The sequence below is a fragment of the Amblyomma americanum genome, chromosome 9 (assembly GCF_052857255.1).
Source record: "Amblyomma americanum isolate KBUSLIRL-KWMA chromosome 9, ASM5285725v1, whole genome shotgun sequence".
Lineage (NCBI taxonomy): Eukaryota > Metazoa > Arthropoda > Arachnida > Ixodida > Ixodidae > Amblyomma > Amblyomma americanum.
In genome coordinates this window covers 5405348-5428970 of record NC_135505.1, presented here as the reverse complement: position 1 = coordinate 5428970, position 23623 = coordinate 5405348, and the positions used below count along the sequence as shown (strand labels likewise).

The 23623-nt window shown below is 46.0% G+C and overlaps 1 protein-coding gene across 3 annotated transcripts in view; it reads left to right on the top strand.

Annotated features, from left to right (window-relative positions):
• The first annotated feature begins 10997 nt into the window (after positions 1-10997).
• Positions 10998-23623, top strand: part of LOC144103810 (trypsin alpha-like) — a 609247-nt gene continuing 596621 nt past the window's right edge. For all 3 annotated transcript variants that reach the window (XM_077636512.1, XM_077636511.1, XM_077636513.1), the window contains exon 1: positions 10998-11150. In XM_077636512.1, the coding sequence (XP_077492638.1) occupies positions 11040-11150 (111 nt within the window). In that variant the 5' untranslated portion in view covers positions 10998-11039. The remainder of the gene's footprint in view (positions 11151-23623) is intronic.

Sequence of the window (23623 nt, the reverse complement as noted above, 5' to 3'; positions counted from 1 at the left end):
ACTTGTTGGCACGCCGGGTGGCTGGGCTGGCCAGCCCTCGTCCGGATTCACCAGGGGGGTTTTCCTTGCGCGTGTTCCGACGACTTAGAGCGAGCTTGCTCCAGAGGGGACGACCGTCTCTTCTCCCAAGTGGCCAGAGCTCAGAAGTGCAAGATGCCGGGCTAGTTGGTAATCCATGATGAAAAAAACAGCGCAAGGAACGAGACGAAAACACGAAGGAAGAAGACACAGACACGGGCGCTGACTAACAACTGAAATTTTCATTTCGAAGCAGGACACATATATAAAGTACAAAGATAGGGGGTGTGTCCAAGGCGATCCTGCACAATCACCGAAACAGTGTGGTCACGTCCAAGGGTACAAATGATAAAAAGGTGGAAAGGCCGAAAGAAGACAAAAAGGCGATAAAACCACGGTGTAAGAGGCCGGACGGAAGGTGAAAGCAATGAAAACGATGAAAACAGATATGCACGCGCAAAAAGGGAAAAAAAACCAGCGTTAAAATAACGGTAAAAACGGGAGTAAAATCGCGGCACAAAGGTGCTTAACAAAAAGACAGAGAGGGGCATTTAAGAACAGGATTAAACGTTTACCCTGCCTCTAAGAAAATCCAATTCTTTTTGCGACAAGCACAGGGAGGGTGTACTAACACATTGTTCCTTTGCGTTGTGGATTTCGAATGCTTCTACGATTTCCCTGGATATCCTATCCCGTCCTTTAGCAAGAATTGTGCAGCGATTGAAATCTGGGTTGTTCACCTTCGGGCATAGGGCGGAAAGCTTTTCCACACTAAAATACATTCTTCCGAAATACTTGAACACGCCATTTTACGACACGTTACACAGCATGTCTGTCTCGGCTATTCGAAATGTGTTTTCAAGCTAGGTGCCACAGTATGTGTACCCATGTATAGAACTCTATTGCATTGAACTGTAAATTTTGTGTAAAACCTTTATTCTGTTGTGCGGAAATGCTACTTGCCCATGCTAATAAAAAAAACAAGTTTCCTTCATGCATGTATTTGAAAAAAAAAAGTTTCTTTTTATGCACGTATTCAAAAAAAAAAATATTTCCTTTTGAGCATGTATTTTACACGCCTTGTATTTCCATGTACCCTTTGCGTTGTTACAAGTGTATGTAACCATCACAGTCGCTACCAAACTGCCTCTTTGTAGGGGTGGCGAGGCTTGTCAAGCGGTCGTAATGACTGCTTTTTTCTTGCCACCCTCAGTTTTGTAAAAGAAGCTGAAATAAAGTGATTGATTGATTGGTTTCGTCCGGATCATCATCCTTACGTTTGCACTTTTTGCAGTGCTTGGCAAGGTGCCCGGAAATTGCCAAACTGTCTACATTATTCCTGTGCTCTTGAAGCCTAATGTTGAGGCACCTGCCTGTTTGGCCAATATATCTCTTCCCACAGGATACGGGCAGAGAATAGACGACGCCGGTTTTTCAGGGGACGAGTTGTTCCGAATGAGTCTGCCCACACCCACGGGCGATCAGAGGTTTGTTCACCTTCGGGCATAGGGCGGAAAGCTTGTTTGGCGCTGAAAAGACGACGTCAACCCCTGAACGCTTCGCGACCTTTTTGAGGCGGTGGCTGACCTCATGAATGTAGGGCATTACGACCACTCTTCTGTTCTCCCTGTTGGACGCCTCCTGCGCGTCATGTCGTCCTTGTTTCTTGGCGACGGACCCGGCAACGGACATCAGAACGTTCAGGGGATATCCGGCGGTTGACAGGCGCTCGACCTGGTTGCTGAAACTATCCTGGAAATGATGTTCACAGGACTTCTGAAGCGCATTTTGAAAGCAAAGTCTTACTATCCCTCTCTTAACGAGTTTTGTATGGGCAGACATAAAAGGCAGAAGAGGTTTTTTACCCCTGGGCTGATAGGACCAGCAGGTATGCTGGTTAGAGAAATGCAGTCGCAAGTCCAGAAATCTGATTGAGCATCATGCGGTGTTTCATGCGTCAAAGCCAGAGGAATACATTGGCCAAACATAGAAAGAATTTCGGATACCAAAGGGTTAAATGCTTCGTGGCTGCAATTCAAAAGGACGAGATAGTCATCCACGTAACGAAAAATTTTTACTACGCACGTATCAGCGATCCTGTCATTCAACATCCTATCGTATCTAGCAAGGAAGAGTTCGCTTAGGATGGGTGCTATGCAAGAGCCTATGCAGACACCTTGTTTTTGTATATATGCATGTTCACCTGACGTAACATAGGAAGAATTCAGATAAAATTTCACAAGTCCTAGAAAATCACCGATGGAAAGGCCTACTTCGTTCTGAAAATTCACGGCTCCGAAGGTGTCGATAGCTTCTTCAATGCAAGACAGCAGTTCTCTGCGCGGTAAAGAATAATATAAATCTTTGATGTCGACCGAGAAGGCGTTTAGGTTGCGGTCATGTTTAATGCTTAAAAAATCTATAACCTTTTTTGAGCCATCGATCACAAATGGGTCATCAACTGTTACCATTTTAATTTGTCTCTAAGAAAAGTCGCGAGAAATTTCTGCCATGACCCTTTTCCGGTGCGATTACACGGAAAGGTATTCCAGGCTTGTGGGTTTTAGCGGAAAAAAACACAGATCCACTGAGACGACTCGCGGTATTAAGTTTACAAGCCAAATTGTCCAGTTTTAGGGACTTACATAAAGCCACAGCTTGCTTTTTCACCTTGGAGAGGTTGGCGTGGTTCCTATTGAATGCAGTCTCGAGGACGCTGGTGGCTCTTGAGCTAAATTCACCTGCGGATAGTACGGTAAAGCCACCTTCTTTGTCAGAAGGGACCAGTAGTAGTTCATTGTTTCGGAGATGTTGATGGTCTGACGCACTGGAAACTTTTTGGAGAATGACTGGTACTTGCGGAGTACATCGACGCCTTCCGAGATGCATCTGGTCTTGTCACTATCGGGTGCTTTCTGTCCAACCATCCGCACGAGCCCGAGAAGTTCTGCGGCGGACTTTTTTGATTCTATGGCAAATTTTTGGGCCTAGGCTGAGGAGGCTCCTCACGGGGTTCGGTAAGTGAACGTCACCCACCGTGTGCACAGGATTGCGAGGCCTTGATGTCTTCTTTGGTAGCCACGTCCGTAGCGTGAGCAAGATTCGCTGCCAGAGGAACTCAGCAGTGCTGTGAAGAATGCGAAGACATTCTTGCCACTTGCCATTTGAGGATTTGGAGGCGCTCAATCGTAGGACTAAGGCGTCCTTGTAGAGGCGGCGTTGTCGTTGCCACTCTGACCTCAGGAGCTTTAACACTCGAATGCCGTGGCCGGTCGAAGGTGCGAAACCACCGAACAACGCAAGGACTTCAGGTGGCAGTATTTTGTGGCGGATACAAAAGGAAAAGTTCCGGGACTGGCAGATCGCGTTGGCGGTGAGGAAGAGGAGAAGGTTTGGTTCACAGGTGAAACAATTAACAGAGCCCGAAGAACAAGAGATGAAGTTCAGAAGTGCAAGATGCCGGGCTAGTTGGTAATCCATGATGAAAAAAACAGCGCAAGGAACGAGACGAAAACACGAAGGAAGAAGACACAGACACGGGCGCTGACTAACAACTGAAATTTTTATTTCGAAGCAGGACACATATATAAAGTACAAAGATAGGGGGTGTGTCCAAGGCGATCCTGCACAATCACCGAAACAGTGTGGTCACGTCCAAGGGTACAAATGATAAAAGGGTGAAAAGGCCGAAAGAAGACAAAAAGGCGATAAAACCAGGTGTAAGAGGCCCGGACGGAAGGTGAAAGCGATGAAAACGATGAAAACAGATATGCACGCGCCAAAAGGGAAAAAAAAAACAGCGTTAAACTAACGGTAAAAACGGGAGTAAAATCGCGGCACAAAGGTGCTTAACAAAAAGACAGAGAGGGGCATTTAAGAACAGGATTAAACGTTGACCCTGCCTCTAAGAAAATCCAATTCTTTTTGCGACAAGCACAGGGAGGGTGTACTCACACATTGTTCCTTTGCGTTGTGGATTTCGAATGCTTCTACGATTTCCCTGGATATCCTACCCCGTCCTTTAGCAAGAATTGTGCAGCGATTGAAATCTGGGTAACAGGTTTCGTCCGGATCATCATCCTTACGTTTGCACTTTTTGCAGTGCTTGGCAAGGTGCCCGGAAATTGCCAAACTGTCTACATTATTCCTGTGCTCTTGAAGCCTAATGTTGAGGCACCTGCCTGTTTGGCCAATATATATCTTCCCACAGGATACGGGCAGAGAATAGACGACGCCGGTTTTGCAGGGGACGAGTCGTCTCAGTGGATCTGTGTTTTTTTCCGCTAAAACCCACAAGCCTGGAATACCTTTCCGTGTAATCGCATCTGAAAAAGAGTCATGCCACAAATTTCTCGCGACTTTTCTTAGAGACAAATTAAAATTGCTAACCGTTGATGACCCATTTGTGATCAATGGCTCAAAAAAGGTTATAGATTTTTTAAGTATTAAAAATGACCGCAACCTGAACGCCTTCTCGGTCGACATCAAAGATTTATATTATTCTTTACCGCACAGAGAACTGCTGTCTTGCATTGAAGAAGCTATCGACACCTTCGGAGCCGTGAATTTTCAGAACGAAGTAGGCCTTTCCATCGGTGATTTTCTACGACTTGTGAAATTTTATCTGAATTCTTCCTATGTTACGTCAGGTGAACATGCATATATACAAAAACAAGGTGTCTCCATAGGCTCTTGCGTACCACCCATCCTAAGCGAACTCTTCCTTGCTAGATACGATAGGATGTTGTATGACAGGATCGCTGATACGTGCGTAGTAAAAATTTTTCGTTACGTGGATGACTATCTCGTCCTTTTGAATTGCAGCCACGAAGCATTTAACCCTTTGGTATCCGAAATTCTTTCTATGTTTGGCCAATGTATTCCTCTGGCTTTGACGCATGAAACACCGCATGAATGCTCAATCAGATTTCTCGACTTGCGACTGCATTTCTCTAACCAGCATACCTGCTGGTCCTACCAGCCCAGGGGTAAAAAAACCTCTTCTGCCTTTTATGTCTGCCCATACAAAACTCGTTAAGAGAGGGATAGTAAGACTTTGCTTTCAAAATGCGCTTCAGAAGTCCTGTGAACATCATTTCCAGGATAGTTTCAGCAACCAGGTCGAGCGCCTATCAACCGCCGGATATCCCCTGAACGTTCTGGTGTCCGTTGCCGGGTCCGTCGCCAAGAAACAAGGACGACATGACGCGCAGGAGGCGTCCAACAAGGAGAACAGAAGAGTGGTCGTAATGCCCTACATTCATGAGGTCAGCCACCGCCTCAAAAAGGTCGCGAAGCGTTCAGGGGTTGACGTCGTCTTTTCAGCGCCAAACAAGCTGTCCGCCCTATGCCCGAAGGTGAACAAACCTCTGATCGCCCGTGGGTGTGGGCAGACTCATTCGGAACAACTCGTCCCCTGCAAAACCGGCGTCGTCTATTCTCTGCCCGTATCCTGTGGGAAGAGATATATTGGCCAAACAGGCAGGTGCCTCAACATTAGGCTTCAAGAGCACAGGAATAATGTAGACAGTTTGGCAATTTCCGGGCACCTTGCCAAGCACTGCAAAAAGTGCAAACGTAAGGATGATGATCCGGACGAAACCTGTCACCCAGATTTCAATCGCTGCACAATTCTTGCTAAAGGACGGGATAGGATATCCAGGGAAATCGTAGAAGCATTCGAAATCCACAACGCAAAGGAACAATGTGTTAGTACACCCTCCCTGTGCTTGTCGCAAAAAGAATTGGATTTTCTTAGAGGCAGGGTAAACGTTTAATCCTGTTCTTAAATGCCCCTCTCTGTCTTTTTGTTAATCACCTTTGTGCCGCGATTTTACTCCCGTTTTTACCGTTAGTTTAACGCTGTTTTTTTTTTCCTTTTGGCGCGTGCATATCTGTTTTCATCTTTTTCATCGCTTTCACCTTCCGTCCCGGCCTCTTAGACCGTGGTTTTATCGCCTTTTTGTCTTCTTTCGGCCTTTTCACCTTTTTATCATTTGTACCCTTGGACGTGACCACACTGTTTCGGTGATTGTGCAGGATCGCCTTGGACACACCCCCTATCTTTGTACTTTATATATGTGTCCTGCTTCGAACTAAAAATGTCAGTTGTTAGTCAGCGCCCGTGTCTGTGTCTTCTTCCTTCGTGTTTTCGTCTCGTTCCTTGCGCTGTTTTTTTCATCGTGGCCAGAGCTCTACTGCCACCGCGGTATCCTCGGCAGGGCATTTCTTCTCTCTTCTCCTCTCGCCAGCACCGTCTCTCCTATCCGTCACAACGTCTTCCCAAACTCCCCTTGTTTCCCCGCGGGGGCTGTAGCACACCTGGGGCGCCACTTTACCGTGCCGTTGAAATGCTTGGCTCATAAAGTGGGTTGCCGCTGCTTGTTTCATCGCAAGCGGCCCCCGCTCGTAACGCCGCCTCCTTTCTGCCAGGGACCGGCGGCTCTTCGAGTAGACACGCGCCCCGCGCAACCGAAGGCGGCCGAGGCCACAACGAGACATGTCATCCGTCGGCCATTGAACTCGGACGCTTGATGGGAGCTGAAAGGTCGAGGCCGAACAAGGCTGGAAGGTCGCCAAAAGTAAGACAGGCGCTTGGCCCGTCTGTAATAAACAACCAGATAGGCCTTCACAACGATATTGCACTCAGGTTAAGCTCTGATCGAGATTAAGCTGATCTGGTATGTTCGCGGCGCAGATGGAAGTTGATGAATATGACGAAGTGCAATGCACTGCGCTAGGGTGTGTTGCAGTTTAACATGAAGTGTGACCGGCTGCGACGACAGCATAGTATATACTCTCGTGCACTAGCCAGTGAAGCTGGTCTGCTCGCAACGCCGTGGGTTTGAATCCCAGTCGCGGAAATGTTTACTTCAAGGCCATAGTGTTAAAGGCCCTGTTGCCCAGAAAATACGGCGCCTGCTCTGTCGCCGTTGTGAGCGAAAAATCACCAGCATCACTCTGGCAAGTGGTGCAAAAAGAGGAACTTCGGAGGCAGGTGGGTCACCTAGGTCAGGTGACCTTGCGGCGTCTTCGCAATCTGCCCACCGGATAGCAAACTGTCCACCGTAGCACGTGGCAGTTGAGAGAATGACTGGTCGCTCGGGAACAGCAACTTAGGTCGCACAAAGCCCACAGCTGGGAGCACCTGTCATCGCAGAGCAGTGGCGCACCACTTAACCGCTGCAGCACTGCGTTAGGAGGCGTATGAGGACGCCAAGGAATTCATGAATGTAAAGTAGAGAATGGCCTTCTGCATGTATGGGAATTAACCTATTAACTATCGCTCATTTATTTATTTCCAAATACTGTTAGCCCTTGCAGGCTGTTACAGGTTGGGAATGGTATAATCAATCAATACAACACATTTCCAGCTCTTTTACAAAATCTTCAAGTGAACAAATTTCGTCGAATACGCGTCGGTCAAGGCTCTTCTATTCGATAATTGTTTTAGGCAGAAACGAAAGCTTATAGACATCAACTCTCGGCATGTATGGCTTAACTGCAAAAGGGTGTTTAGTACGCGATGACAGTCTTCCGGGTGGCCGAAAGCACAAGCAGGAATCCAGACTTAACATACTGTGATAAAGCCACGTAACAAGAATAAAGATGGTACAAAAAATTTAGCCTACCAATTTCTCTGCGAATAGCCAATGTTGGTAACTGTGCTCGTAGAAGTAGTTCTGATACGGACTGCGTTCTTTGGTGAGACGAAAATATAAACCGTACTGTCAATCTTTGAACACGTTGAACTTTGTCTGCAAGATATTCCTGATTCGGATCCCAAATTATGCTTGCGTATTCCAGAGTTGGTCTTGCTATTGATTTATACGCTTGTAGTTTGACATCCGATGGCACATCTTTTAGCTTCCGCCTTAGGATTCCAGGTTTTCGTTGAGCTGCTCCACAAATGCTTTGTACATGATCACTCCAGTTTAAGTCATGACTAATCGTGATACGTAAATAATTAATTTACTAGAACGCTTTAGTGCTCTGTCATTAATTATGTGCGGGAACACTAAAGGCTTCTTGTTCGACACAATAATAGAAGTTGACTTTTCATAATTTTTACGTCCACTTTACACACCAATCATACACAAGCTTCAAGGAGTTATTCAAGAGAACCTGATCTTGCAGGCATTTTATGCGACAAAATTACACAATGTTATCAGCAAACAAGCGCGCTTCGACGAGAGGGTGTATGTCTTTCGCAATATCATTATATATAATTAAAAAAATATAGGGACTCAAAACGAAACCTTGCGGAACCCCAGAGGATGTCGGTAAAGTCGATGAGTGTTCATCTATTAGTACAAATTGTTCTCCGTTGGTTAAGTAAGCCTGATTCCAAATAATTATTTTTACATCGATACCCACCTCATGCAATTTGTGTAAAAGCTTGCCACGACACACTCTGTCGAATGCTTTGAAGAGATCTATCGCAATGACACCAATTTGCTCTTTTGAGTTTATGGCTCTAGCAAAAGCATAAGTAATTTCAAAGAGTTGTGTTTGGCGCTCGCCTGCTCACCCGAATGATGCGGGTTCGATCCCGGCGCGGCGGTCGAATTTCGATGGAGGCGATATTCTAGAGACTGTGTACTGTGCGACGTCAGTGCACGTTGAAGAACCCCAGGTTGATGAAATTTCCGGAGCCCTTCACAACGGCGTCTCTCATGGCCTGAGCCGCTTTGGGACGTTAAATCCCGTAAATTAAGCCAAAGAAAAGAGCCGGCTGCGGAAGTCATGCTCTAATATTTGCATACAAAACATGTGATACATATAGGACGGTAATTTGAAACGTCAAATTTATCGCCAGATTTAAAAACAGGCACAACTCTTGCTAACAGCCAGTCAGCCCGTACAGTGTTGCCACGTAATGATGCTATAAATATTATATCGAAAAAATAGGAAACCAATAATCAGTAACACTTCTAAAATTCATTAGGTATGTTATCAGGTACAGGTGACTTCCTGGAATCCAGTTTTTTGAAGAGTAAAGAAAAAATACTTTCTTGTGATATGACTATGCCACATGCTGGTGGGTGCTTGGCACTTTCTTTGAATGTAAATGCTGTTTCGGAGTAAATATCGACACGGAAAATCTATTAAAGGTTTCGGCGACTAATTTCAGTTCGTAGCATAAAGTACCTAGTAATAATACTCCGTTTATCGTGTAGTTAGAGCCAGAAAGATACGTCCAAAATTTCTGGGGAGCGCTGTGTCTATATTCTACCAGTGTTGTAGAAAGGAAATGCATTTTGGCTTCATACAATTATTTTCGTGTTTGCGCACTGAGAGTGGCAATTACATTGCGTTGCTTAGGCTTTTTTTCCGCGCATGTTATACGCGGCGTTTTAAATGAATAATATTTCGGTTCTTCAAGGATTCGGTTTTTGTGACCGCTGCTTTTTCAGCGGCACAAACCGCCTCAAAGAATGGCTCACAGTTGAGAGGAAGAATTGCCATAGGTCTTCAACGCTATCATTTGGTGGTATTATATCAAAGATAGATTCCAGGTATTCGATAAGTGAAGTGCGATCAGCTGCGTGAAAATTCTAAATCTTCACCATCTTCTGTTTTGAGGCGCACTTCTTGCTAATAGTAATGGTAGCAAGTACACTTTTATGGTCCGAAATACCATCATCAATATCTGTCGCACAATCTAAGGTCTCTCCAGGCAAAAATCCAACAGCGAATGACAGTTTCCTTGAGTTAGCGCGGGCTTATTAACCATTTAAATAAGACCATATTTCGTCATAATCTCTAACATATTGTCAGCGTGAGACCTACCTTTATGCCCCGGAACTCGTGCTTCCCGATTTACACTTGGAAAATTAGATTCCTCAAGGTATAATTCTGCTTCTATTGTTTGAGCTTAAATGTTCGTCAATCTTCTGGAGATACTCAACAGGGCTTGCTGGTGGCCTACAAATGACCCCAGTTACTAATGTCAAATTGTTTAAAATTAGTTTACACCATACGCTTTCATGATCAGTAATATGTTCTTGATTAACAGTGGCACTCCTCTGCCTCTGTTTGATCTATCTGTGCGGGTTAGGAAACACTTGTTCGTTCCGAATGTAGTCGTGCAACCACGTCTCAGTCACGGCAATGACATGAGGATTGTGCATTACCGTTAAACATTAGAGGGTTCCCGATTTACTTCTCGCATTTATGTTTAGTGTCCGCCTTAGGGGACGGAGCTGAAGTGCCCTTTCCAACATTTATTTATTTATGCTATGTTCTTGACACAAAGGCGCAAACATGGCAACATTTCGCTCGGGGTTTACCGATCGCGATAGTGCTTTCGCACGAATAGTGACGATGAAACGTCGAGACATGCAGAGCACTGCCCCTCAGGCCTCCACGGATACAGGGTTATTCAGCAGCGTACGAGACTTGCTATCTGGGCATGATACTTGCTGTCGTAGCGTTATGACAACTTTTGCCAGACTTACGTTATCTTCCAACTGAACGCATTCGTTCACGAAGAGTAGAACTGTAATTCACTCATTGACATAACTGATTACCGGCGTCTTGAGAGATTTCGTGCTCTGTTAAGTATGGCCTACTTTCGAGTTATGTACGTGAGGGATAAAGCGCCTTCTTTAGTTTGTTACATAGCTTTGCACGGGCTGTGCGCTCATAACCTCTCACAGAATTTGGGGCTAGAGTATAGACGATAAGAAGCGCCGAAATTTATTCTTTTTCTATCCTTACAAGAGATTCCAACTACGGGCTTAAGATGGGTTTTGGCTCCACAATATCATTCATTTTTACTTTTAGAAAGAAAACTTTCTGTATGGCGTATAAAACATCGCGCTTGCTTCCTTTGTTCGTTCTGAGCAGAGTTATTTAACATTTATTACTTTGGCATGTATCTTCCACAGCTGCTGGCTTTTGAAGTGTGAATGGTGTATAACAGACAGCTGGGAGATGACGCGAAGCGTTGCTTCTTTGCCTTTTAAATGCAGAATCTAACGGCTTAGACATAATCTTACTCGCACAAACTAAACGTCATGCAGGGAAATAGTTATCCACGCAACGGACTTGGTCTGGCCAGTACTATATGCATGCTGGTATGTGCGGTGATTCTCCCGATCCTCACGAAGTCGGCTGCTGCTAGTGAGGTGAGTATGTTCTTTTTCTTGCTTGTTGGTAGCAAAAATAAACAACAAAATCTGCTTGGAAGTGACATGTTAACATGTACAGTTGCGGACGATGTCCGAAACTAAGAGGTGAACTTTTATTATCCATGACGTGAGGAAACCGTCGCAGCAGCAATGACACGTCACTGCTAGTACACGCCGGCGTTTTCCTTGAACCGGTGTCAATGTTTTCCGAAGGTTATGGGGGCTTCAAGGCTTGCCTGCAGGAACTATATGCTTTTTATTTATATAATCATCCTCTTCGTCAAGTTGATTACGTCAACCAGAGCACAAATTTTTCTCCAAATGCGGGCCTATTATCCCTGCTTTTCACAAGCTACGACAACCCCATCACAGCAACCGTCAAAATCTCACCTGCTACTTAAATTTTGCTACTTTTTAGCTCCACAGACTGCGACATATTACTAGCGTTAAATTACACACAAAGGGCAGAGAGAACTTTTGCTTCAACAGCGTACCCGTATTCTCGTCGCAGTGGGGGGGGGGGGGGGGGGGGGGGGGGGTGAAACGCCTGCGATGCTATTCGGTCGTTCCTGTGACGGGGCGGTGCCACGCGGCCTCTTCTTGAAGCGGCGAGCCGGTGATCGCTCTGCGCAGCGCGTGCTATCGCAATCGTTTGGAGTGTAAAATGTGCGTCAAAAATGAGCATATCCTGTTATTCTACGATGTGCGAATATTCCAAACAGCAAACATGTCGTTTCGGCCAAATACGTAAACAGTCCAAAAGCAGTGATTAAGTGTATTTTGCAGGTTGGTAACGAGTTTCAGCTGAATGACCCGCCTGTTCCTCAGCGACGTACTCTGTTGACGCCACGACACCGTGTCGTCAATGCATTCCTGTTCGGAGTTTTGTTCATTCGACCAACGTAGCCTATTTCAGCTGCATGAAAGCAGTGCTTAAACACTGAGCTGATAGGGAGTATATTGGTTATATTTTAAGGCGGAGGTTTGCAACAAACAGTGATTTTTCATCACGCTTCCGCCCATTCTGGTATAGATTAAACACGGCTTTCCGGTCACAACGTGACTGCTAAACAACGATGTGAATGGCAAGAACTCCACACTTGTACCTTCAGTTCTCGAACATAATGCGCAAAGTGAATGAATAACCGCAAACGCTTCTTGGCAACTGTTGTCTGCTCACTCGATCACAGCGTTTTCCCACGTTAGTCAAAAAACACATTTTTAGCGCTAATTTCGACTCTATTATAAAGCTCGAATGACCCCTTGGCTGCCGCGTCAAAGAACAGCTACATTACCTCTTCTATTACAGCATATATGCGACCAACGTACGCTAGAATTAAGTCTGCAATAAAGCTCCGCCCACATCCAGGAGCACCGAACACAATTCCTCCATGAGAAAATGTAGACCCACTGGTAAAACTTTCTGCTTACCTAAACAAGCAAACAATCACGAGTCGAAATTGCAGGCTCAAGGATTTTGATCTTTCTGGCTTGTTCGATGCAGCCAAACATTAATAAGTTGATTTTGATCTCTTGTAATTTTTTAAAGCGATGTTTATTGCCTCATGGCATAAAAGGGTATTCTCTGATTTTCTTTTCAAACGTGGCCTTATAAGATCAGCGCGCAACCAATACACATATCGTATTTAAGCGGGTAAGGGCCGCACTCGTGCAGGCACCAAAAAAAGTGTCAGACTGTCTGGGTCATCAAAGTAGTTTCTTTTTGCTTTCGGGTGAGTGCCGAAAAAACAAGCAAGTGAGCGCGCAAAAAATTACAGTTCAAAGTGTTTGCCGCACTATACTATGCTAAGTTCTCAAGTTTCAACGCCGACGGAGTTTTTGCGGCACTTGCGAACTGGCGACTCCATGCTCATATCGATTAAAATTTATTTCGAGCCTGTAATTCAGCCAGACGTAAGCACAGGATCTTATTATTAATCGACACTCATTTACTGCTGCTTATCTAGACTCTAAAAATGACACGAAAGGTGCCACAACGTCAAGAAGCCGCTTTGCTTCTAGTACATTCAAGACGGTTCTTTGCGTTTCTTCGGAGCGGCACAGGACCTCTCCAAACGTGAATTCGACAGTGTTGAAGAAGCAGACGATGATTGATGCCAGATGATAGAGACAAAGAGAAAATATATTTACAGGATGTACATTGGCAAACTGCGCTACAAGTTGAGTGATACAGACAGTCAAACTGTAACTTAAAAGAAAAGATCTTACACAGAGAAACTAGACAAGACCTTACTCATCGACCCGAGCTTAGAGTCTGGGTCTGTACAATTACGTGCCTTTGCACGGAGCCTCTAGCTCAACTAGACAAGACTGCCCTCCAAAGATTTTACATGCAATTTTAAAGGGACACTGAGGAGAACCCTATCAAAATTTTTTCGTTAGCAGTATCTGATAGTTCGGCATTTCATGGCTTTGTTGACGCTTGTCCAGGAGCGAAAGATGCATTTATTTCAAAGAAATTTGGATTCGAAGTTGAAAACTTTTTTTCCCGCCGCTTCGATTCAAACTCGAGAACTCTTATGACGACACGGAGTACTCTTATGACGACACAGAACGAAGTGACGTGAAACGTGACGTAAACGGAGACTCCGTGATTTCTGGCGGCTAGCGGTGCGGTCTAGCAGCTGTCGAAATGAAAGCTACCGCCGCCGCACGTTGAAGGCATCGGGGGTCGCCACCGTCGCTTCGTTTACGTTTGCACCGGCGTCTTGCCAGCGTTACGATGGATCCCGTTCCCTAACCCGACGACGTAGTTCTCGCAAAAACTCTGGCCTGCATTTCAGCGACCTGCCCCACAGAGCGTGCGATGCTTTTGAGGGAGCACGGTTAGGTTAGGCGCCGGCGTGTGGTTTCCCCCTTCCTCAGAGAGCAGCCGTTTCAAACTAAATATCATAACCCCAGTGCGTGCAGTCGCGAGGGGTGCGTTGCGCCCATCGGAGGCTGGCCGGGGCTTTGGGGCCAACGGATTGCGATTCCTTGAACGGAGCGGTTGCACGGCGCAGCAGGCAGCGTCGAGGTCTCCCACGGTTGCAAGGGCCAAGTTATTTATTTTTTGCCACAAAAAACAAATGGGTGCTCGAGGGCGGTCGCGTTTAAACTCGGCGGCTTGAAACCAAAGCCGGCGCACGACGCTTCAACGGCTTCCGCTAGATCCAACGGGTCCACTGGATCTGGCTCTCTCGCCAACTTGCATGTACCTTCAGATATGTACTGTGAATGGATTAAAAAAGCCGAGCTCGAAAAGAACAGCTCCGCCGAACTGCCGCAGCTATTGAATATAACGCGCACCTCGCCGCGGAGCCAAATCAGTCTGGCCGGGCCGGCGGCGGTTGGCGCACTCGGCGCGAAATAGATACATGCTCCAATCTCCCCGCCAGTGCGGTCAGAGTGCGCCGAAGCCGCCGAACGCGTCGGCGGTGAAGCGCAGTTGGAGTACAGAGGGTCTCGCTTTGACCGACGTGACTTCGCCGTGCAGGGCGCGCGCGCCTCGCCGCAGCGTAAACGCGCCTTAACAGAGCCTGCGCTTAACCGCTAACCAACGTATTCAGCGGCGGTATCCATGGGAGCCACTGAAGCCCCCCGCCCACTCACTAAATAAAAGAAGTCCGGTGCCGAGGTTCGGAATCGAACCAGGGCCTTCGGCGTTTGAGGCGGAAACGCTACCGCTCCGCCACAACGGCTCAAGTTACAGCCGTCAATAAAGGCGCATCTAGTGAATGCACTCTTCTGATGCAGAAATCTCCGCGCTTTCGCTATGTATATCCTGGCCTAACAGAGCTAGGCCATCAGCAGTCTTTGTGAACTGCCTTGTACCTTGTCTCCCGTCCCTAATAAACGATTTCCGTTAAGTAGTTTGAAGTTGACTGGCACAGCCGGGAATGTTTCGCCTGGCAAGCGTGCGAATACACAAGTGCTGCCTTGTACGATCACCGACCATCGTGCCATCATAACTTTTCATCAACCGTGGCGATCATCTGACAAGCCTTAACAGGCTCCTTCAAATGTTAACTAGCACTTGAAGCGGCACTTGGAGTTCCTCTGCTGTTCGTCGCTTGTAAATCGAAGCACGTCAAAAACAAAACAATGGGGCGCGCAAAGCTCATAGACGCGAAGCGCCATAAATCGAAACTCTCCTGGCTGCCTGTGGCGCCGCCAGGCATCCGTTTTCTTTGCTTCCAACATTCAGGTTGTCTTCAGCCTGCCTTCCTTGCGTAATAAAAGTGCACTATCGGTTTTAATACAAAACTTACTTCAATATTGATCTGCGCAACCTACCTTTGTCAGCCTCAGAGATTCGCGATCCCATGTAGGAAGGAAATTTCCTCCAAGGTGGCGTCTCTTGTCCTATGACGTCGCCACGCTTGTACTTGCGAGATTGGCCTGTGGCGGCGATACCTGTATTTTGGTTCTTGCTATTTTCTACCTTACAAGAGCTTTGCTTTCAGTAAGAGCGGCGTTTTTGTGATCAGGAGCTGGTATTCTATCGATACAAGCCAACTTCAATTTCTGCTCAGTGTCACTTTAAAGCTTTTTCAAACAAAGAAGCAGGGCGGGCATATTTCGAGGCCCGCCCTAAGCTTCGATAACCAATGGAAGTAGTATCCACAGCCCCTGAAGGTTGGACCCAACTTCGGGTCCGGGGCTTGGATAAAAAAAAGAAACACATACAGAAAACATTCTGAAAACCCTCTCCCCAAGGGGGGGGGGGGAGTTCTCGCCCTTATTGCTTGATGCTTTCCCCTTCCCTGCCGCACCCGCGCGTCGCCTCTCGAAGGATGAAAAGTTGTTTTTCAGCTAAGCTAGAAATTGAGAGCAATTTATTGAATATGCGCAAAAAAGAAGAAAAACTAGAAGCATTGGTGCATGACCTGGGAGTAACTATCCGTTCACAGCAACAGAAAATAGTCGAGATGGAAGACCGAGGCCGACGAAATAATCTTCTCGTATTCGGAATATCGGAAACTGACAGTGAAACTAGCGTCGAACTTAAGAAGAAAGTATTGGACGATGTGTTCCACGAACGCCTTGGTGTCAGAGTTAACACGGTAGAACGGATACACAGGCTCGGAAAGAGGGGTGTGGACAAGGTGCGCCCAGTGATCGTTCGTTTCTTCGACTACAATGAAAAAATGAATTTATTTAGGAACTGCAAGAAACTAAAGGGCAGCAATACTTCTTTATCACATGATTATTCCCAGGCGACTTTACATAAGCGTAAGAAACTGTGGGCAAGTGCACAGCATGAAAAGGACAATGGCGCAAAGATTCGGCTCGAGCATGACAGGCTTTTTATTGATAAAGAGGAATTTGTCTGGGATGACGACAACCACTGCCGCGTGAGGGTAGAACGCACGCTTGCTACTGTTAATAAAAACGAATGACAGTTTGGGACAAAAGAAAGAAATTTTACATTGATAAATTTGAATGCACGCAGTCTCCTGAATAAAACTACTGAGCTAGAACACATTATCATGCTTTACCAGCCAGATGTCATTGCAGTAACAGAAACATGGTTGCGTCCTGAAATAACTGATAGTGAGATAGTACCACCTACGTATCGAATGATACGTAAGGATCGTGACACGCGCGGTGGTGGTGTGGCGCTTATTTTTAAAGAAGGAATCGAATTTGTTCTTATGAAGGATTGCCCTAACACGGAGAGCATCTGGTGCCGGATAAAAGTTGGTGTTTCTTCTTGTGTTATTGCCGCAGTATATCGACCCCCCAGTGCCCCTATTACATTTCTTGAATCGTTACAAGAATACGTTTCAAATAATGTACCTAGAAACGCAAGTGTGATCATTGCCGGTGATTTCAATTTGCCTAGTATATCTTGGGAGTCACTTGATGCAGGCACAACTGATGCTAAACACTGTGAGGTCATGTTGACATTGCTTTTAATAATGATCTCACGCAAATTGTCAAACGCACAACAAGGATTGGAGCAAGTACGGAATCAATACTGGACTTGGTTTTTGTAAACAGCAAAATAACTGAATATGATGTGTCCGTTAAGGAAGGGCTTTCTGACCATAACCTTGTTTTAGTTTCTTTCAAACGGCTTAGACCACCGGAAAAAACGAAAAGGCTAAATATTTCTGTTAACGATTTTTCGAATGCTGATGATGTCAGCATCATAGACTACTTGGAAATGACCTTGGATTCTTACCACGGGGAGGATGACGTCAACACTTTGTGGGAGAGGTTTAAAAATATAATCAGGTACTGCCTGCAAAAGTTTGTTCCGCAACGTCAAAAAACGATAAAGAAACGTAACCCTTGGATAAATCGTGAGATAATCCAGCTAAAGCGAAGGATAAAGCGGAGAAAACGCAACAGAGTAAGGAATCAAAATGAAATTTCGCACCTATCTTCGATACTTAAAGAGAAGTTATTGACAGCAAAAGATAGGTATTTTTCCGAAAAGCTCACCCAATTTATGAAAACCTCCCCACAGCGTTTTTGGCGTCACCTTTCACCCTCGAGGGGAAAAAATGGAGTTTCTTACAGTGGATGGTTGTGTTGTTACTGATAAATCAGAAATCGCTAACAGATGTAATGCCTATTTTCATTCTGTATTTAGCCCTTCTAACTCTATGCCCCAGAATTCAATAAGCGGATTATGCTCCAAACCGTCTGACACACCCGCTATTACATTGTCCCATGAAGTAATATTTTCCCTCCTCCTTAATTTAGATACAAAAAAGTCTTCCGGTCTTGATTCTATTCCTAATGAGTTCCTAAGAAGATACGCGGAATGGATCGCAAAATATTTAATTATCATATTCAATGCATCACTGAAGCTACATTCCTTGCCAAATGACTGGCTGCAGGCTAGGATAGTTCCAGTACACAAATCTGGAAGCAAGCACGTTCCCGACAATTACAGACCTATTTCTATCACCTGCTCCTGTTGCAAGATGCTTGAGCACGTCGTGGCAAACTGCTTATCCAAATATCTTGAGGACACGAACAAACTAAATCCCAATCAACATGGTTTCAGGCGGAAGCTCTCTACTGTTACCCAACTTGTTGAAACACTGCATGATTTTTCAAAAGCCTTAAACAACAGAGACCAAGTGGATGCAGTTTGCCTAGACATGTCTAAAGCATTCGACCGTGTACCCCATGATGAACTTCTTAACAGGCTCATTGACTTAGGCATAAACACAGATATTGTGTACTGGATTAAAGCTTACCTTACTAATAGAACCCAGTATGTGGAGATAGACGGTGCGAAATCTGACGTCCTGGGTGTACCCTCAGGTGTCCCTCAGGGGTCTGTGCTGGGGCCCATATTATTTTTATGCTATGTTAACAACATCGCAGTCTCACTTCCTCCTCAAATAACAGTCCGGCTATTTGCGGATGACTGTTTAATATACTCAATCATATCAAAGCCAGAAGACCAGCTCACATTAAATTTGGCGTTGAACTCCATTAATCAATGGTGCGCAGCTTCTAGAATGAAAATTAATTATACGAAAACATCATATATTACACTGACAAACAAAACCAAAAATATTTTTTCATTTGGTTATGAAATAGATGGGCGGAATATAACATGTGTCAACTCCTTTAAGTATTTAGGTGTCACTATATCATCTAATCTAAGTTGGAATTTACATATTGACAACATATGTTCAAAAGCTGAAACTAAGTTGTGGTACCTTAGAAGAAAACTGAAAATTGCATCCACAAAAGCTAAACTAACTGCCTATCTCGCGCTGGTACGTCCGACACTGGAATATGCAAGCGTCATATGGGATCCGTATCAGTCAAATCAAACGTATAAGATTGAAAAAGTTCAAAGAAGGGCCGCCAGGTTCATTCTGTCAAAATATAGATATACTGATTCCGTGACTGACATGCTGCAAGAATTACAACTTCCTTCACTGTCGAAACGAAGGAAGATCGCCAGGCTAAAATTTCTTTATCTTTTGCGCAATAATCACTTCAACTTAAACACAAGCTGCTATTTGCAACAGCGTTCGTGTCGCCCTGTAAGAAGCTCCCACAGTTACCAGATTACACCCATGATGGCCCGTATTAACTGTTTTAAATACTCCTTTTTCCCCAGAACAATAACAGAGTGGAATTCCCTGCCTCAGACCTTTCTGCAAATAGACAATCTCCCCCAATTTGAAAATTGCTTGTACCGTCACTTACCTGAATAGACATCCTTGTAATTTTGTTTTTCTTTTCATACGTTTTGTTTCCCTACTGCTATTTTATGGTTGTAAGCTAAAATATTTACCCGCTACCGTTTGTGCTTTAGGTCTGTATCTGCAGTGCAGGACAGCTGTGTTGCGATGACTGTCGTTTTCAATTTGACTATTTTGAATTGTGCACTGTTCATACTTGTGGCTGTGTGACATAACTTACATATGTATCTGTTTTCACCCTGTAACGGCCTACGGCTGACAGTATCAATAAATAAATAAATAAATAAAATAAAAGTGGCGGGACCCCGATCCACTGGCTAGCCGCAGGAATGTCAGACGTCGGAGAACCGCGACGCTTCGGTGCCATCGAGAATGCCAAAAAAAGAAGAAAAAAAGGGGCCCATCGCGGAATGCGAGGTGGTCCGCATTTGGCCGCCGTGGGAATGCTGCCTAAGACCAAGCGGCACCACGTGCTCGTTGTGCGCGCATCGCATGCTTTCCTGGTGCGCTTAACAAGCCCAGGCGTCTTCGGCCGTCACAGAGGTGCTGTCAAGCAGCCAGTGCCTCCTGCGCCTTTGGCACTGCTTACGGGGGGAGGGGGGAGGGGGGGGCACGCGGATAAGGGGGAGCTCGGAGCTTCACTGACAGCTCTCCATGTAAACCGGAGGCCCGCAGTGACCGCAAGCTAAGGGAACAAAAAAAATGTACGCTTTGATGAAGCGCGACCTTACACGTCCCCCCTAAGATGCTAAATGAGCTTGGAGTCCACACATTTACTCAAAACTAAATAAAGGCCGCAATAACCTAAGCTTGCAAGCATAGATTCTCATGCGACAACAACTTCTTGCCACATCGGCACACAAATCCGCTGATGCGTGGGTTATAGCTACACACACTAGCAAAAAAAAAGGAATACACAACACTCGAACATGAGGGCATACAAATCCGGACATGGCACAAAAATGTCACATCATAATAACTGACACGCAACACACAAACATAAAAAAACAATATGGTAGCGGCGCACAAGTCCGTTAACAATCACACAGCCCAGTTACACGCAGACACCCACGCACACGAAGCACACCAAAGTCCACTGACGTGCAAGTGTCTCTACACCAACTTTACGCGGCGCTGAACAGTTCCGTGCACGTGCCCCGTAGGGTGAGCGGGAACGTTCCCGCCGGCCGAGGCTGGCCTGACTATGCCTCGCGATCTGTCCCAAATACGGATCGCAAGGCTTCCGGTGCTGCGGTACGGCGTGCGCGGCCTACGCGGCAGCTCGCAAGTCGGTGCTGCCTGGTAAAGTTGTTCGTCATAGTACCCGACAGGGGTTACGTTCTGGCTTTCCCGTGCAAAGAGGCGGCCCGCCGACTTTGCGCACTCACAGCGGTCTTCGCGCTGCAGCACAATTGGGTGCTCCGGTGCAGTGGTATCCTGCTGCCGCGTTCTTGCCTGATCTGGTTCTGCTCTGATGGTGACGCAGTTCGCCCTCGAACTTTCCCCCTAGCGGCAGCGGGTTGCTGAAGCTGCCTCTTGCGGCCTGCTATCGTAACTGATCAGGAAACCCGCCGCAAATAACTCCCCTTTACTGGGCTCTAGCCTTGCTAGGCCGTCATCCTGCACCCGGTTGTTCGAGTAGGAGCCAATTAAAAGAGCATCGTCTGGGCCTTCTCTATTACTCCTTTTCTCCCACAGCTGCTCTCCTGGGGTTCTCGCGCGGATCTCAAGTAATGGCGTGTCGCACGTTCCCTCTGTCTTATCAGCTCGCTGTGCATATAACCGCCGACAGCAGAGTCTGCGTCGCTGCCGCCAACCTCCGATGGCTGCCCTTCATTGCCAGGTTCTGAGCGACACGCCGGTATAAGAGGAGGGGGGGGGGGGGGGGGAGTTCTCGCCCTTATTGCTTGATGCTTTCCCCTTCCCTGCCGCACCCGCGCGTCGCCTCTCGAAGGATGAAAAGTTGTTTTTCAGCTAATTGGTGGGACCACTGATCCACTGGCTCGCCGCAGGAATGTCAGACGGCAGAGAACCGCGACGCTTCGCTGCCATCGAGAATGCAAGAAAATAAGAAAAAAAGGGGCCCATCGCGGAATGCGTGGTGGTCCGCATTCTGCCGCCGTGCGAATGCTGCCTAAGACCAAGCGGCGCCACGTGCTCGTTGTGCGCGCATCGCATACATTCCTGCTGCGCTTAACAAAGCCAGGTGTCTTCGGCCGTCACAGCGGTGCTGTCAAGCAGCCAGTGCCTCCTGCGCCTTTGGCACTGCTTACGGGGGGAGGGGGGGGGCACGCATGTAGGGGGGAGCTCGGAGCTTCACTGACAGCTCTTTACGTAAACCGGAGGCCCGTAGTGACCGCAAGCTAAGGGAATAAAAAAAATGTACCCGTTGATGAAGCGCGGCCTTACACTTCTTGACCATGTCCAGCAAGCTTGAGTCGCATGAGTCATCCGTCAGCCTGCTCTCAGATAAATTCGATGAGTTTCAAACACGTCTTCTAGCCCAAGAAAAGTCGACAAAGGATGTCACGAAGCGTGTAGAGCGGCTTGAGAAAGCTGAATAGGCCTGTGAAATTGCACAGCTCAATAAGGACGTTGACAGTCTAGAATGGCGCAGTCGTCGACTGAACATCGAAATCCATGGTCTACCAGAGACGGAAAACGAGGACTTACTAAAGAAAGTGAATGAAATAGGCACAAAACTGGAACTTGATGAGGTGTGCTCGAGTGATATAACAGCCCTGCACAGGCTTCCCGCGAAGCCGGGCAAAACACGGGGCGTAATTGTTCGCTTCGCAAAGCAGGAGGTTCGTGATGCCTGGCTAGCAAAAAGGCAGGCGCTACGTGATGACAACACCGGAAAGTACATGTGTGAAAATATGACTCGGTACACTCGCACTCTTCTGACAGTTGCCAAAGAATGGGCTAAGGAATCCGGCTACGCGTTCGTTTGGCACGTGAATGGAAAGGTGCTTGTACGGAAACAAGCCGGTGCACGAGCAGTTGTCATCCGCGATAAGGATGACCTCGCCAATCTGAGGTGATAGCGCAGGCAATTGTATTTTCAAGCAAACGCGATGCCACTCATGTCCAATTTTGCTCACCATAGTGAGCAACTCAAGGATAAGCAGAAGTTTTCTTTATTTCATTTAAACGCCCAAAGTTTGCGAAATAAATTTGATGAGGTTACTTTGTTTTTATCAGATTTAAACCACGAGTTTGACTTTATTTGCTGCAGTGAGACGTGGTTCACATCTGACGACTGTTTTCTCTTGCCGGGATTTGATTGTGTGTCAGCGTGCCGTTCATCAAAGCGCGGAGGAGGTGTTGCTCTGTATGTGCGTTGCCAACTACCGTATCAAATTCTAGCAAACTATAACATTGTGAATGAAAATTTTGAGTGCGTCATTATTCACTGTTATAATATACTACTTGCTCTTGTGTACCGACCGCCATCTGGGTGTTTAAAGCAATTCATGCAGTTTGCAGAAGAAATATTTGAACGTAGCCTCGAGCTCAACCTCGAATGTGTCTTTGTTGGGGATTTCAATATAAATGCTTCTCGAAATAATATTATTTTTTTGAATTTCCAAGAGCTCTTTGAGTCGTATGGTTTTTCAAATGTGATTAATGATCCTACTCGCGTCACGTCAAATTCTTAAACAATACTTGACCTGTGCATTACAAGCTTCTGCCCCGATGAAGTTAAATCAGGTACAATTATATGCGATCTTACTGATCATTTACCCATTTACTGTCTGATACCTTCGAAGCAAAAACGCTCTTTTCTGGAGAAAGAAATATTGATTAGAAATTACTCGGAAAGAAACATGTCAAAGTTTAAAGAACTCATTATGCAACAGGACTGGGATAGCGTTACAAAGGAAAAGGATTCTAATAACGCTTATAAGGCATTCTTGATGTTTTTTATTTCTGCGTACAATGAATCCTTCGGTTTTAAAACTCTTAAGAGACACAAGAGAGCAAGAAAGCCCTGAATCTCGCACGAACTGTATAACAGAATAAAAAACCGCAACATCCTTTTTCAAAAGTTTTTAGACACACGAAGTGAAGGCGATCTCCGCGCATTTAAGAAAGCGAGAAATAAATTGAATGCTGATATTAAGAAAGCAAAAAGATCATACTATGTGAACAAGTTTTCCAATATTGCAGGAAATCCTCGTCTGGTATGGCAAGCGGTCAGAGACATCACGTGTAAATCGAACTCCCCAAAGCGGGTTTCTTATCACAGCGAATCTATGAGTGAAGAAGAGGTTGCAAACC